We start from the raw sequence: 17,592 nt of genomic DNA, 5'->3' as shown, positions 1-17,592 counted from the left end.
AAATGAGATACTGTTCTGCCCTCAATTTTGAGTAAAATTCCGATACCTTATTTACATTTCATTCACTGCAATGTACGAGCTAAAATCAAACCTAAAAGTTTATGCAATGAGTTTTTACCTCTGCAAACTGTTTAAAATATTGTGCAGTGTTTTACTTAATTTGGTGCAGTGCAGTAAGTATGATTAAAAACAAAAAGAAATTCATTTCTTTATCAGGTGAAGATATCAAACTGTAAGATGTGTAAAAATAGTCTTTTCACGTAATAGTATTCAAGAAATTGGATAATAAATATTTCATATCACCCAAAATGCCATCTGTCAGCACAGGCATCAGCATTTGATGAGCAGTTCAGCTATAACAAAAGTCACACAGCATGTAATACAAAGCGCACATATGTAGAAGCAAAAGGATTAATACACATTGGGACTGCCACTGAACATAATGTTTGCTAACATTGAATTGCTATGACAGTTAAATTGTTAAACATTTATTGTTCAAAGATGTCTGCAGTATGCCTCCCCCCATGCGGGTCCGGGAGTTAGAATAGGCCCAAGGTGTTCCTGCCTGTTGCAAGAGGCGACTAAAAGGAGTTTCATACTTTTTGGCCCTATGATTACAGGTACCACCTATGGTTTGACCTGCCACTTTCAAAATTCTACAGAAGTGCGGGCCATATGGTGAAGGATGCCTTACGTGGTGCATGAGTGCCCTTAGATTCGATCTCCTGAATCTCTTGTCATGGCTTTGCATCTCCACCTGCGATTCAATTATTTGGGTGAGGACACTTTCTGGGGTATGTCATCTTCTTCCATTGTCTCCTGTCCTCTTCCACCCCCATGACAATATTGGATTTCTCTGTACCCAATATCCAGCATGGTAGCCAGTCCTTTGTAGTGGAGCCATTATGTACCCATTTGGTGTTAGCCCCCTGACAACACAGGGATTGCACTGTTGATGCCTGAGCTGTAAACTCCCCACGTATGCCAAGGAATAGATGCCCGTCTTCATGGGGCTTCAGGACTCCCAGCAACGGCTGTCATGCCAGTTGGTCTTTGCTGTGGCTGGGTGCCGCCCGCGGGGAGAGCCTCTGATTAGAGTGGGTGGCATCAGTCCGGATAACCCACAATGAAGCAGACTATGTCATCTGTTGCTGGTAACCATATGGCACCAGCAGTCTCTAAGAAGGGCAAGATAGAATACAATGCCAACAAGTATAACCCTAAATCGTTTCCCTCCCTCGCTACACCATGGGAGGAACGTAGAGCTACAGAACAGAGAGAGCCATATTTGCCTTGGTTTTTAGTCTGTAGGAGAACTGATGGGGACTCTTTTCTACCTACGAAGCCTCAATTTTTCATTGAACACCTTGAGGATAAGTTTGGAGAAGTGACAGCACTGTCCAACATGGGAAACAGCGCAGTCTTGATTCAGACAGCATTCCCAGCTCAATCCCAAGCATTACTCGCCTGTGACAAGCTGGGATTATTTTCCCTCGTGACCTCTTGCAGTCTGACAACAAGGTACACGCCAATTTAGAATGGCAGGGTGTTCATTTCATACAGTGCATTTACAGGGGGCCCAAAGACAACAGGGTTGCTATCGGTGCGTTAATCTTGGCCTTTGAGGGTGATTCATTGCCTGAAAAGATCAAGGTGATGGTTTACCACTGTGGCATTAAACCATACGTCCCTCCCCCTATGTGGGGTTTCAAGTGTAGGAAATATGGGTATGTCTTCCCGCTGCACTTCCAGTGCCACATGTTGAGACTGCGGACGTCCACTGCACCCAGATAACCCATGTGTGTCCCCTCCCACTTGCATCAGCTGTGGAGAGTACCACTCCCCCTGCTCATCAGACTGCCCAGTACTCCAAAAGGAGTGGAAAATCATGGAGTACAAGACCCTGGACCAGTTGACTTACAAAGAGGCTAAACGTAAATTCGAAAGATTACACTCCATTCGGTTGATCTCAACAGATGCTTCAGCTACATCACCATCACCGTCCCAAGTGCCAGTGGTTCCTCACTCTGTGCCACAAACAGTGGGCCCTCCAGGCTATCAGAATACATCCACCCCCTTGGTAGTAGGGGGCGAATCTTCCTCCGTTGCTGACAAAGCACCTACTTCGGGAGCAAGCCCCCCCCCCCCCCCCTCCCCCAAACGCAGGGGACATTGGTCACCTTTCCCCTGACTGAGAAGCAACAGCCTCCTCGGGCTCCTCTCAGCATGTGGAAGGGGCCCTCTCTCCCAAGGTCTGCGCTAATGCCACGGCAGACACTCACCAGTGGCTCAAGGAGCCAAAAGCTGCTGGATGAAGAGCTTCACGGTTTTCCTCCATGTCTGAAGCTGCTTTGGAGAAATCTTCCCAGCAAGCCCCTAAAGAGAAGCGAGAGAGCAAGCAAACTAAGAAGTAGTCTGCGAAGAAACGGGACACTCTGGTGGCCCCAACAGCATCACTCCCTATCAGTTCTGCATCTGAGGATGCAGTGGAGATCTTAGCATCCTCTGCAGACCTGGATCTCACTGATGCCTCATCCACCATAGAAATGGCCCCAAATACTCAGTCGGAGGCAGCAGGTGACCCTGCGGCATTACCTGCCTTCTTGTGCGCTTCATGCCTTCCCATTTTCCACCATCCGTCTGAGCTACGGCATCAGTTAAACTTTACATCTGCTTTCTGCATTGCCTTCCAGGAAACCTGGTTCCCAGCAATGCGGACCCGTGCCCTCCATGGCTATAAGGGATATTACAGGAACTGAAGCAAATATAATAGAGTGTCAGTTGGAGTTTGTGTCTATATCCTGAACTCGGTATGCAGTGAACCTGTGCCCCCTTCAAACCTCTCTTGAATCTGTGGCTGTCAGGATAAGGACGACACAGGAAATAACTGTCTGCAACGTATATCTTCCTCCAGATGGTGCAGTACCCCTGAATGCATTGGCTGCACTGATTCATCAACTCCCCCTTTCCTACTTTTGGGAAATTTTAACGCTCATAACCCCTTGTGGGGTGGCACAGTTCTTACTGGCCAAGGCAGAGATGTCGAAAATTTGCTGTCACAACTCGACCTCTGCCTCTTAAATACTGCGCCGGCCAGAGTGGCCAAGAGGTTCTAGGCGCTATGGTCTGGAACCGCGCGACTGCTGCGGTTGCAGGTTCGAATCCTGCTTTGGGCTTGGATGTGTGTGATGTCCTTAGGTTACTTAAGTTTAAGTAGTTCTAAGTTCTAGCGGACTGATGACCACAGCAGTTAAGTCCCATAGTGCTTGGAGCCATTTGAGCCATTCTTAAATACTGGGGCCGCGACACATTTCAGTGTGGCACATGGCACGTATTCGGCCATTGGTCTCTCAGTCTGCAGTTCTGGCCTTCTCCCAACTAACCATTAGAGAGAACATGACGACCTGTTTGATAGTGACCACTTTCCCATCTTCCTATCACGGTCCCAGTGTCAGGCCCACAGACCCCTGACCAAATGGGCTTTAAACAAGGCGGACTGGGAAGCCTTCACCTCTGCTGTCACCATTGAATCTTCCCCACATGGTAACATCGATGTGGTGGTTGAGCAGGTAACTACAACGATCATTTCTGTGGCGGAAAACACGATCCCTCGTTCTTTTGGGTGCCCCCGGTGAAGACAGACCCTTGGTGGTCGCTGGAAATCGCTGAGGCAACTAAGGAGCGTAGGCGAGCTCTACAACGGCATAAGCGGCACCCTTCCCTGGAGCACCTCATAGCCTTTAAACGGCTCTTTGCCCGCATTCGCCAGCTTATCAAAAGGCGGAAACAGCAGTGTTGGGAGAGGTACGTGTCGACCGTTGGGTGCCATACGTCACCTTCCCAAGTCTGGGCAAAGATTAAACGAGTTTTTGGGTACCAAACCCCAACAGGTGTCCCTGGCATTAACATCAATGGTCAGATGATTAAACATCTCTCATCTGACTGCAAGTGACATCTCCTCGTCTTCTTCAACCAGATCTGGTGTGATGGCATATTTCCAATGCAGTGGCAGGAGAGCACCATCATTCCAGCGCTTAAACCCAGTAAAACCCCGCTTGATGTGGATAGCTATTGGCCTGTCAGCCTCACCAGCATTCTTTGTAAGCTGCTGGCATATATGGTGTGTTACCAGTTGGGCTGGGTTTTGGAGTCATGTGGCCTACTGGCTCCAGGTCAGGGCGGCTTCTACCAGGATCGATCTACCACTGATAACCTTGTATCCCTCGAGTCTGCCATCCGAACAGCCTTTTGCAGATGCTAACACCTTGTTGCTGTCTTTTTCGATGTACGAAAAGCATATGACACAACGTGGCGACATCATATCCTTGTCCCATTATACGAGTGGGGTGTCCGGGGCCACTCCGAATTTTTATCCAAAATTTCCTGTTACTTCATACTTCCCATGTCCAAGATAGTGCCTCCCATAGTTCGCCCCATATCCAGGAGAATGGGATCCTGCAGGACTCCGTATTGAGTGTATCTATATTTTTAGTGGCCATTAGTGATCTAGCAGCAGCTGTAGTGCCGTCTGTCTCTCCGTCTCTGATGCAGATGACTTCTGCATTTCGTACTGCTCCACCAGTACAGGTGTTGCTGAGCGGCACCTACGGGGAGCCATCCAAAAGGTGCAGTCGTGGGCTCTAGCCCACGGTTTCCAGTTTTCAGCTGCAAAGCTGTGTGTTGTGCACTTCTGTCTGTGTTGTACCGTTCATCCGGAACCAGAATTTTACTGTAGTAACGATCCACTCACTGTAGTGGAGACATACTGATTCTTGGGACTGGATTTAGATGCCCAATTGACTTGGCTTGCTCTCACCTTTGTCAGCTTAAGCGGAAGTGCTGGCAGCACCTCAATGCCCTCCGCTGCCTGAGCAACACCAACTGGAGTGCAGATCACTCTATGCTGCTGCAGCTCTACAGAGCCCTTGTTCAATCCCACCTTTTCTATGGGAGTCTGATTTATGGTTCGGCGGCACCCTCAGCGTTGCATTTAGTCAACCCAGTGCACCAATGTGGCATTTGCCTAGCAACAGGAACTTTTAGGACAAGTCTGGTGACCAGCATCCTGGTGGAGGTCGAAGTCCCTCCATTGCAGGTTAGGCGTGCACAATTGCTCTCCAGTTACATTGCACACGTTTGTAGTTCTCCTGCGCATCCGAATTACCATCTCCCTTTCCCTCCCACGGCAGTTCATCTCCCACATCGTCGGCCCAGGTCAGGACTTACAATTGCAGTTCGTGTGCGATCCCTTCTCTCCGAACTGGAGTCCTTGTCTTTACCACCTATTCTTGAGGTTCATTCACATACACCTCCATGGTGTACACCTAGGCCGCGACTTCGCCTGGACATTTCACATGGCCATAAGGACTCAGTTAACCCTGTGACTCTCCGCTGTCACTTCGTCTTGATTCTCGACATGTACCTGGCCCATGAAGTGGTTTACACATATGGCTCGATGGCTGATGGTCACTTTAGCTTTGCCTAAGTTTATGGAGGGCATATAGAACAGCACTCCTTGCCAGATGGCTGCAGTGTTTTCATTGCAGAGCTGACGGCCATATCTCATGCTCTTGAGCACATCCGCTCGTGCCCAGGCGAGTTATTTCTGCTGTGTACTGACTCCTTGTGCAGCCTACAAGCTATCGACCAGTGCTAACCTTGTCATCCTTTGGTAGCTACCATCCAGAAGTCCATCTTCTGCCCTGGAATGGTCCAGTCGTCCAGTGGTATTAGTCTGGACCCCAGGTTATGTTGGAATCCCAGGCAACGAACTTGCCAGCAGGCTGGTCAAACAGGCTACGCAGAAAACACTTGTGGGGGTCGGCTTCTCTGAAACTGACCTGAATTCAGTATTATGCCAGAAGGTTTTGCGGCTTTGGGAGACAGAATGGCATAACCTCAGTACGCACAACAAGCTGTGTGCCATTAAAAGAAACTACAAATGTGGGGATGACCTCCATGTGCGCCTCTCGCAGGGACTCTGTGGGTCTCTGTCGGCTCCGCATTGGCCATCCGTGTCTGATTCTTGGTTACCTCCTCCGTCGTGAGGACCTACCTCGGTGTCACTGTGGCTCACGAATGACGGTCATCTGTCTCTTGCTGGATGCCCACTTTTAGCTGCTCTGCGGCGTACTTTCAACCTTCTCAGCACCCTATCTTTGGTGTTGGACAACAATGCCTCAACAGCAGCTTCAATTTTACGTTTTATTCATGAGGGTGAATTTTATTATTTGCTCTAAGTTTTAGCACATGTCCTTTGTCCCTGTGTGTCCTCCACCCTGGTGCATTCAGGGTGGGGGTTTTAATGTGTTGCAGAGTAGCTGGCTTTTCCTTTTTATGCTAATGGTCGGCCAGCCATGTAAACTGTTTTCTTGTTTTAACCTCTTCTACATGTTTCTTGTGTCTTTGTGGTTTTCTTGTCCCCTTTTGTCCATTCAAGTGTTTCTTGCCATTCAGTGCTTCTTCCTTTCATTTTGTTTTTTGTTGTCTCATTGTCTTATTCTCACCCTTGTGGCATTATTTCCTTCGGAACACGGGACCAATGACCTCATAGTTTGGTCCTTCCCCCCATCTTTTAAACCAACCAGTATCCATTACCTTACATTACCTTACCTGAGCTGCTGCTGCTTCTTCTTATCAGGCCCAAACTCTTTGCCTTTACATACGTCTGCTTGTGTCTGTATACGTGCGGATGGATGTGTGTGTGTGTGTGTGTGTGTGTGTGTGTATGTGTGTGTGTGAGCGTGCGAGTGTATACCTGTCCCTTTTTCCCCCCTAAGGTAAGCCTTTCCAATCCCGGGATTGGAATGACTCCTTACCCTCTCCCTTAAAACCCACATCCTTTCATCTTTCCCTCTCCTTCCCTCTTTCCTGATGAAGCATCCGTGGGTTGCGAAAGCTTGAATTTTGTGTGTGTTTGTGTTTGTTAGTGTCTCTGTCAACATGCCAACACTTTTGTTTGGTAAGTTACATCATCTTTGTTTTTTTATATATATATATATATATATATATATATATATATATATATATATATATGCGCATGTGTGTATGAGTATGAGGCAGGGAGGGGCTGGAGGGGGTGGGCACACACACACGCTTACACATCTGCATACGTTATATCATTTACAACTTTAATGTAAGTGAAAATAGTTCATTTTTATTTCCTTAACAGAGTGTACAGCTGATCATGATACGACACCACAGAAGAGGACATTGATTTTTGACAATCCTGAATTTCATAAACCTCTTCCTAAATGACTTGTAGATTAAAATGATTGAATTGTTCAAAAACATACACATTATGTACAAACATGTAAAATATTTATTTTTATTGCAGTTTAAAATCAGTGTTTGTCTGTGATGTAATTTATAAGAGATTTTTCTGCCATGACTGTGTACGAGGAGATCATATGTGAAGTGTTCCAGTATTGTTGGTTGTATCACTTATTGAGAGTATGGTAGGTCTGTGTAACATTCAGTGTGAAATGCAGAAATGTTTAAATTATGTTTTGTACATCTTATTTACTGTGATCCCTGTTGTAAATGTGAGTTTTTTATACCTATAACATATTCATATCAGGAATGGAACATAATTTCTAACACAAAGAGCATAAAACAATCTTTTCAGTGATTTGTTACTTTGTAGGTAACAGCTGACTCTTTGTGTGTCTTTGTGGAACTGTTATTTTCATTATAATTGTCTTTGATTAACTGTGCTTGTATACAACACTAAAACTCTTAAGTAGAAAACATGTATGTACATTTTAATGGTGTAAACATTCACATTCATTAATTTATTTGTCGTGTTCCACCGGTACCACTGAGAAAGTGAATGAACATTGAACAAATCAAGTCAATACACTGCAAGATATTTTTAATCACAAAAAATGTTGGATTGAGTTTCTTGGTTAGTTTATCTGTGTTGACTCAATTGTAGCCTGTTATCCAAAAGTTTTACACATTTTGAAGACACAAAAGATTCTGGAAGAATGCATTATAGGATGCCATCACCTTGTGCATTAGAAGGTAGCTACACTCAAAAGGCAAGAATTACAAATGAGTGTCATTTCTGGCAATTAGCATACAAAATATTATCCAAATTTTTCTGGAAAAGGATTGGAAATACTCAAGAGAAACTCAGTTCAACTTAAAGTTGACGATTGCTATGGATTTGAACATAGACACAAAGAAAAATACAGAGAACTTTAATACACTTCTGGACTTGCTGCATACTTACAAACTGACAGTACAAACAGGTAAATGCACAAGAGTAAAAGAGCAAAGTTAGTGTCCAGTCCCTTGCAAATGACACAGGAACTGAAATTGAAGGTAGCAAAGCAAAAGCTGAAATGCTTAACTCACTTTTCCAATGTTCCTTTACAAAGGAAAACCCAGGAGAATTGCCCCAGTTTAATCCTTGTACCACTGAGAAGATGATTGAAATCAGTATATGGGAGTTGTGTTGAGAAACAGTTGAAATTGTTAAAAACAAAGCTGCAGGGCCCATGAAAGCCTTGTCAGATTCTTTACTGAATTTGCACCTTCTAACTATAATTTATTATAGATCCCTGGAACAAAAAACCATACCTAGTAATTGAAAGAAAGCAGAGATCACACCAGTCTACAAGAAGGGTAATAGAAGTGATCCACAAAACTACCATCTAATATCCTGGACAATCTACATCTACATCTACATGATTACTCTACAATTCACATTTAAGTGCTCGGCAGAGGGTTCATTGAACCACAATCACACTATCTCCCTACCATTCCACTCCCGAACAGCGCGCAGGAAAAACGAACACCTAAACCTTTCTGTTCCAGCTCCGATTTCTCTTATTTTATTTTGATTATCATTTCTACCTATGTAGGTTGGGCTCAACAAAATATTTTCGCATTCTGAAGAGAAAGTTGGTGACTGAAATTTCGTAAATAGATCTCGCCATGATGAAAAAGTCTTTGCTTTAATGACTTCCATCCCAACTCGCGTATCATATCTGCCACACTCTCTCCCCTATTATGCGATAATACAAAACGAGCTGCCCTTTTTTGCACCCTTTCGATGTCCTCCGTCAATCCCACCTGGTAAGGATCCCACACAGTGCAGCAATATTCTAACAGAGGACGAACGAGTGTAGTGTAAGCTGTCTCTTTAGTGGACTTGTTGCATCTTCTAAGTGTTCTGCCAATGAAACGCAACCTTTGGCTCGCCTTCCCCACAATATTATCTATGTGGTCTTTCCAACTGAAGTTGTTCATAATTTTTACACCCAGGTACTTAGTTGAATTGACAGCCTTGAGAATTGTACTATTTATCTAGTAATCGAATTCCAACGGATTTCTTTTGGAACTCATGTGGATCACCTCACACTTTTTGTTATTTAGCGTCTACTGCCACCTGCCATCAGTTAAGGAGAGCAGTGCAGGAGTTTATTGCATTTTCCATCGCACTTGTGAGTCCACAGATATTTCTGACACAGAGAAATTAGTGATTTATGTCCGCGGTGTGGCCACTGCTCTGCACATAACAGAGGATTTTTTAGATATGATATCTTTAAAAAGCACAACCACCAGCGTGGACATCCTAAAAGCTGTTGAAGAAGCTGTCGATTCAGCTGGCTTAAACTGGGAATGTTTGGTGTCAGTGACAACAGACTGAACACCAGCAATGAAAGGGGAACAAATGGGACTTGTTGGATTACTAAGGAAAAAGCTCCAGTGTACAGAAAAATCACTGTACAGCATCCATTGCATTTTGTACCAAGAAATATTCTGTACAAAATCAGCAAAGCTGGGGGATGTCATGCAAGTGGTTATTCGTGCAGTTAATTATTTGAGATCCCACTGGCTTACACATAGACAGTTTCACACATATTTAGCTGAAATTGGGGAAGAGTTTGATGACATACCATACCACAGAGAAGTCCGCTGGCTTAGCCGCGGTAATGTACTCAAAAGACTTTTTGAGCTGAGAATACCAATAATTTGTTGCAGAATCTTAGAACATATTCTGAGCTCAACCATAATGAAGTGTCTTGAACAGAATGACCTCCATGCCAACCAGCATGGATTCCGAAAACATCGATCATGTGAAACTCAAATTGCACATTTGTCACATGACGTACTGAAAGCTCTGGATCATGGTAGTCAGGTAGATGCAGTATTTCTTGATTTCTGAAAAGCATTTGACTCAGTATCACACCTACACTTATTGTCAAAAGTGCAATCATATGTCAAATCTAGTGAAATTTGTCATGGAATTGAGGACTTCTTAGTTGGGCGCAGCATGTTATCTTGGATGGTGAGTCAGATGTATAAGTAACTTTGGGCGTGCCCCAGGGAAGGGCGTTGGGACCCTTGCTATTCGTATTGTATATTAATGACCTTGCGGCCAAAGGTAATTGTAACCTCAAACTTTTTGCAGATGATGCAGTTATCTACAGTGAAGCACTGTCTGAAAGAAGTTGTACAAATATTCAGTCCAATCTTGATAAGATTCCAAAGTGGTACAAAGATTGGCATCTTGCTTAAAGTGTTCAGAACTGTAAAATAGTGCACTTCACAAAATGAAAAAATGTAGTATCCTATGGCTATAATATCAAGGAGGCACAGTTGGAATTGGACAACTAATACAAATACCTATAGGGATATACTTCATAGGGATATGAAGGTAATGATGACATAGGCTCAGTTGTGGGTAAAGCACGTGGTAAATTAATTTATTTTATTGGCAGAAGAAGTGCAATCAGTCTACAAAGCAGATTGCTTACAAATGTCTTATGCAACTCACTGTAGAATATTGCTCAAGTTTGTGGGACCCATTCTAAAAAGGACTAACAGGGATCTTGAACAAATACAAAGAAGGGCAACATGAATGGTCACTAGTTTGTTGGACCCACAGGAAAATGTTACATAGATGCTGAAGAAACTGAACTGGCAGACGCTTGAAGATAGACGTAAACTATCCGGAGAAAGTCTACTAACAATCTTCAAAAACTAGCTTTAAATGGTGATACTATGAGCATACTACAACCCCATATGTATCGCTCACATAGTGATCTTGGGGACAAGATTAGTGTAATTACAGCACACACAGATGCATTCAGTCATTTTTCACTAAATAATTTTTGTTCCATGAAATATAGCAACTCCATATAATATTTGTTGAATCATCTTTGAGACATTTAGAATGGTTGACAATGTGTTTCACGCCAATCTTGAAAGACTTCATTTAAGACTTAAAATATTTATATTATTGTGTGTAAAGAGAAAGAAACAGCTTTCCTCACAGGGAGAGTTAATATTATAAGAATTTTTTTTTTAATATAATTGTCTTTAAAGTTGGATTTAACACTCCTAGCTGTATTTTCACATGGCATGTAGCTGAAATTATAACGGGCATCAAGTAAAGATTACCTTCTCAGAGTATTCCTTTTCCCTGGAGGTGGTAGAGTTTGCCATTCTTCTAATGATTTTATGCCACGTGCCATTCTAATGGAAAGTGGCCGGACTTTGTAGCTGTACTTTCTTCTCTTCCATTGCTGATTAATATTTATAAAATGGTTTTCAAGTCAAGGGAAGTATATTTCAATAAATTTTGTCATGACTTATTCAGATGGATATTACATAACATGCATGTCTTGTGAGAACACAGAATAGATACAGAAGATAAAAGAAAATTGAAAGTATTCATTGTAATTAAGATCTGTCTGACATCTTCAGTGGTGATATATCTTAGCTTTCCTGTATATCTTTATACAGAGTAATTATGGATTGTCAATAAACAATTGTTTTCATTAGTCTTTGTACCCTTTGTCATTAAAAATTACTCTCTCATTTTTTCTGTACATACTTCACATTGCAGACTAGTGCAATAAATCAAACTGTATCTTTGCAATCTTATTACAGTACTGACTCATGTGCAGCGTAGTTATCAGTTAAACGTTGAACCACTGGGGCTAGTCTTCTTCTAACAAGTTGTATACAATGGATATAAGGAAGAGTTTGCAGGATGGAAGTGTTGTGTACGGACAGGAGGAGAATTGAACATGTTCTGACAGGGGAAGAAAGGAAGGAGAAGCAAGACCTAATTGTATAAGAATCTAAGAAAGACTGAAGATAGACCCTAAAGACAGTTTATCCAGGTCCCACGTCCTTAAATTCCCACCTTTTTGCAGTTTCTTCAGTTTTAGTCTACATTTCATAACCAATAGATTGTGGTCAGAGTCCACATCTGCCCCTGGAAATATCTTACAATTTAAAAATACCTTCTAGTATCTCCAGGCTTCTTCCAAGTATACAACGTTCTTTCATGATTCTTGAACTAAGTGCTATCTATGATTAAGTTATGCTCTGTGCAAAATTCTACCAGGCGGCTTCCTCTTTCATTTCTTACCCCCCAATCCATATTCACTTACTACGTTTCCTTCTCTTCCTTTTCCTACTATCGAATTCCAGTCATCATTATTTAACCATACAGTAAAGCTGCATGCCCTTAGGAAATATTAACGGCTGTAGTTTCCCCTTGCTCTCAGCCGTTTGCAGTGCCAGCACAGCAAGGCCGTTTTGGTTAGTGTTACAAGGCCAGATCAGTCAATCATTCAGACAGGTGCCTGTGCAGGTACTGAAAAGGCTGCTGCCCCTCTTCAGGAACCACACTTTTGTCTGGCCTCTCAACAGATACCCCTCCGTTGTGGTTGCACCTACGATACGGCTACCTGTATCGCTGAGGCATGCAAGTCTCCCCACCAACGGCAAGGTCCATGGTTCATTGGGGGGGGATTCTTTATATATTGTTACAGAAATCACCAAAAGAGCCACTAACATCCACAAAATTTCGTGCAATTGCACAGCTGCATAGAAAGAAGAAGAAGACAGAAGATCTGCAACAAGAATTAATGCAACTGGCAAAGGAACACTTCAAAAACCTGAAAGTGAAAGCACTTTGTCAACAAAAACTTGAGCCATGACGCTAGTACGTATGGTTAGTGGCCTGAGGAGATTGGCTGAAAAATTTATTAACGACATCATATTTGAAGGAGAAAGTGGGAATCTCCACAGAAATTCTGTTACTATCAGTGTAGACAATCAAGTGCCCTGGACACCTGTCGAAAATATACACACCAGTGACATAAGCACTTCAAGTGCATCAAGTTTTTCTTCACGAACAATGGAAGCTTTTGTGGATGACACAGTTGAGACAGAGGTGGTGGACGATAATTATTCATGAGATGGCTTAATCACTTGTATATCGAATTTCTTTTTGTCTTTTGTATTTTTTTACGTAAGATAACTGTAAGATTGTTAGAATAAATGAATAAGAACACGTACCTGAATATTGGCTTTTAATACTTCATTCATTGCCTCACACGTTCCCATACTAATGTGACTCAATGTGTGAGGTGAAATGCAAGATACAAACTTTAGAACTTCAAAATCTCCTATAGTTGCTACGTATCACAAGGTTATTTATAATCATTGAGAAACTGATATAGATTTTCGCATAATTGTGTCTTCTTTTTCTATGCAAGGGCAAAGTAATTCTAACAAGTTGTTGAGTGTTTCATGGTCCATTCTAAAAAAGTTGACGTAATCTTCAATTTCGAAGTGCAATATTTCTTTTAGGAGATTTTTGTGATTATATTTACCTCTCAGTTTGAACCACTCCTTGCACCAGAGTCTAGTTTTCTTCTTCTTTTTTAGGCACAGTGCCCAAGTTAGTGCCAAAAATGCTTTGTCGGCATTTGTAGGCATTTTCAATACTCACGAACATGAACGGCGTCAGTTTCTAAAGTGAAGTTGCATTGATAAACATTGTTTGTGCGTGCATGGACTTGCCTGACAATCCGGTGGCTAGACAAGAGTGATTTTGTCACTCATGTTCAATCGTTTATGGTTGCCTTTAGACCACAACCTAATCACAGTCCAGTCCAATAGATCACATCACTGCTGCTCGCTTTTGTTATGCACTGACAGCAATGCTCCAAGCAGACAGAAAGCTATGCTTTTGAATACGACATGGGATGAGTGCAAATAGTATCATTTATATTGCTTAGTAACATAGTTTTTCAAAAAGGCAGCATATGTAGTGCAGTAAAAATCAGCATTAACTAAAAAATTACACCGTATTTGTTTCTTCTTAGTTACCTATGGATCCAGGGAGGTATGAACTGATATGTTACCAGATAGTTTATTTATGATTCTCTTGTAACACACAGTCAACAGCTCGTGCTCTAGTAATGCTCCCAAAGGATACGTATCGCATTGTTGAAGTGAGAAAAAATTCCATCACAAAAACTTTTATACTCCACTATAGACTTGCAGACATGTCACCCCCAATGCATATGTCTAGCTCAGAGGCCTCATTTCCATATGTCAGGCAATATTCCATTGATGACAGTTAAATTGATGATGACAGCTTACACCTATCCAAGGCAGTATTACGCAGGAGATTGTTTGAATCACCTTCCATACATACAAGACAAATTGCCCCTGTACTAGAACTGGCTGTTTGATTATTTACTTGTCATTCACTGAACTACATAGTTCATTTAATGTGTAATTGATCTGTTAGGAAAGTTTTTATTGTTATTGACATTTTCATAAATATATATTGTATCCATCTTGGATTATTATATTGTGGTTAAAACATTTGTTCTAGTTTATTATTATTATTCGCAAAGCCTCAAGAGTGGAAGGCGCTAAGTAGGGATTGTGCATTTTCTGTCCTTCCTGTTCTTCTGTTTCGTTTTGTTTCCCCACCAATTTTTCATTGTTTCTGAGAATTTAGCTCTTGTTTCTTCACTCCATTTTGTTCCGGTTCTTTGGACTTTTGACTCAGGTTTAACCTCTCAGTTTTGTACTTTTATTCTATAATTGTTCCTTATGTCTATTTCTTCTTTGGTGATTTTGCCTAATTCTAAGTCTTTTTTAAAATTTTGGATTCATTCTCCACCGTTAGTGAGGGAATCTACGTATTTTACTATTTTTTTTGTTAGTCTGTGTTTGGGAAGCCTCATTATGTGGCCTCTTTTCCTAATGTCTGTCTCTACATTAGAATATTCTTCAATTTTGGACATTTTCTGTAGTCTATATCCATTTTCGCTCCATCTTGATCCTAAACTTTTCCTATTTATTTTTCTTTCCTTAGATTTTGTATATCATTTTACCCTGTTTAGTGCCATGGTTTCGCTGGCATATGACATTGATAATTTAATTACTGTTTTGTAATGTCTAACTCTGGCATTTAAAGATAAGCATTTTTTTTATTATAGAGGTTTTGCACTACTACTAAAACTTTACAAGGTTTTTATATTCTTCCTTGTTGTGCATATTTTTCAGAGATAATTTCTCCTAGATACTTAAAGTGTGATACTCTGTTAATTTCTCCATATTGTAATTCGAAAATTTCTAAACTTGTTGTTGTAAATACTGTTTTTTCAAATGATATCTGCAGGCCAACTTCCTCTGCACATTCCTTTTCAGTTTCTATCTGTTTTATAGCCATCTCACAAGAGTCTGCCATTATTGTGAGAGTGTCCACATAAGCTAAGTAGGGATTCGTAGTTTTTCCTTCCTTTCTTTCTTTCTTTCTTCCCCCCCCCCCCCCTCCCCCCCCCCATGAAATTGGTTAGGCAATGACCTTGCTGCAGTGGATACACCGCTTCCCATGAGATCACCGAAGTTAAGTGCTGTCAGGCGTGGTCAGCACTTGGTTGGGTGACCACCCAGGCTGCCATGCGCTGTTGCCATTTTTCGGCGTGCATTCAGCCCCGTGATGCCAATTGAGGAGCTACTCGACTGAATAGTAGCGGCTTCGGTCAAGACTACCATCATAATGACCGGGGGAACGGTGTGCTGCCACCAAGCCCTTCCTATCCCCATCCTCCTCTGAGGATGTCACGGCGCTCAGATGGTCCTGGTAGGCCACTCGTGGCCTGAAGATGGAATGCTTTTTAATGAAATTGGTTTCCAGCAATTTTCTGCTTCAAGTTTATTTCCCATTCCTCCATGACTCTATCTAGAATGACATTGAACAACAAAGGCGATAACCCACCAACTTTATTATTATTGTGAAATCAATTGCATGTAAATATTTGTATTTGGACTGGGTGGGAGGTTCTTTTCTCCCCACCATCGGCAGTCACAGTATTATGATGTTGTCAACGACAAAGTGGCAATGCGAAAGAAACTAATTCTAATTGGGATGGCGCCAGACCCATATTGCACTAAGTGTGCTCTATAAGATATTCGGAACACCGTTCTGTGTGCATCGATCAGAGGAAAACGTGGTCGTGGGTTCGCAGAAAACTGGTCCACATTAACCACACGTTTCAGCAATACTACTAGAAAATATATTATGAGCCGACTGGCACTTCTATCCAACTGCGAAGTTATTAAAAAAGAAATTACAATTTTTTTTTACTGTTCAAGGAAAACCTTATTGTTTTCTCTCAAAAAAAAAATTTCCACTATTTTTCACAAAGAGTATTTCCACTGTTTTTTTCCCACCATGTTTCATTGTTTCTTAAGGGGCGTGACCATTGGTTCTTTTAGAAGAATTTTCTTTCCATTTCTCTTCCAGAGTAATTTGATGTAACGTTTTTCTTCCCCTAATGAAGTTTCTGTTTTCCAAGAGCGGATTTATTTATTTTTCTTTCCATGAAGAGGTTATTTTATTTAGTTACATGAAAAATTTATTTCTATATTGTTCATGAAGAAGCTCATCTTCTACCACAATGAGTTACTTAAAAGAGTCCGGAAGACAGCTCAGGACAATTTGTCCGCTCGAGACTGGGTGTATGTGTTGTCATCATCATTTCATCTTCATCAAAAGGCAGGTTGTCTAAGTGGCATCAACTATAAGGATTTACACCAGGCGGCAGAAAATCCTTGCCAGTACTTCCATACGCACTTTCACTTTTTTGTAACGTACAGATATTTACTGCAGAATGTCACTTTCCTTTAAGAACAAAATATGACTAGTAATCAGCAGGAGACCTGACCTTTTGCAGAGGAACCTCGTGTAAGTACCCAAGAACATGAACTTTTGTTCACTACACTTCCAACCAAATCAGCGAATGTGGAACATAGGAAACCTGTACAGGATGCAATGTCTACCTTATTTAATGTACCAAATAAGCCACCCCAACTTTAGCTGAGGAGAAACCACACAGATGTAATAATGAAACATCAGACAAATAAAACTGTTTCCCAACACAGAAGAAACCAATACTGCATTTTTTCGCTATCTCTGAGCCACAAATAGCAGTAGCCTTCTTCGCACAGTCGTCTTTTAAAGAAAAATAAATTACATTGAAGTAATATTCATGTATGAGAATGTCAGGTGTAGTGTAATTAAGTGTTTACTGTTGCGGCCACATGTAGTAAGCATTGCTTCACGCAGTGGAGAATGGCAAAACAGAGGCAGCCGGTGATCGCGGCATTGGGAAATAGGCGCAACACAGATAACCTTGCTGACAGTTGCAGTCTACCAACCGGCTGATGCAAGGACGCACGCAGAACGAGCGCCGAGCGAAGCATGGAGAGTGCTGAGTAAGGGAAGTGATGACAGCACGCTAAGTTACGCTGCAA

The 17,592-nt window shown here is 42.0% G+C and overlaps 1 protein-coding gene across 3 annotated transcripts in view; it reads left to right on the top strand.

Annotated features, from left to right (window-relative positions):
* The window catches only part of LOC126477299 (DNA-directed RNA polymerase III subunit RPC1), a 231,559-nt gene extending 224,055 nt beyond the window's left edge, over positions 1-7,504 (top strand). For all 3 annotated transcript variants that reach the window (XM_050103606.1, XM_050103605.1, XM_050103608.1), the window contains one exon: positions 7,180-7,504. In XM_050103606.1, coding sequence (XP_049959563.1) covers positions 7,180-7,257 — 78 coding nt within the window. In that variant the 3' untranslated portion in view covers positions 7,258-7,504. The remainder of the gene's footprint in view (positions 1-7,179) is intronic.
* The last annotated feature ends 10,088 nt before the right edge of the window (positions 7,505-17,592 follow it).

The sequence above is a fragment of the Schistocerca serialis genome, chromosome 1 (genome assembly GCF_023864345.2).
Source record: "Schistocerca serialis cubense isolate TAMUIC-IGC-003099 chromosome 1, iqSchSeri2.2, whole genome shotgun sequence".
Classification (NCBI taxonomy): domain Eukaryota; kingdom Metazoa; phylum Arthropoda; class Insecta; order Orthoptera; family Acrididae; genus Schistocerca; species Schistocerca serialis.
The sequence above is the reverse complement of the archived record's forward strand: the minus strand, read 5'-3'. Positions and strand labels throughout refer to the sequence as shown.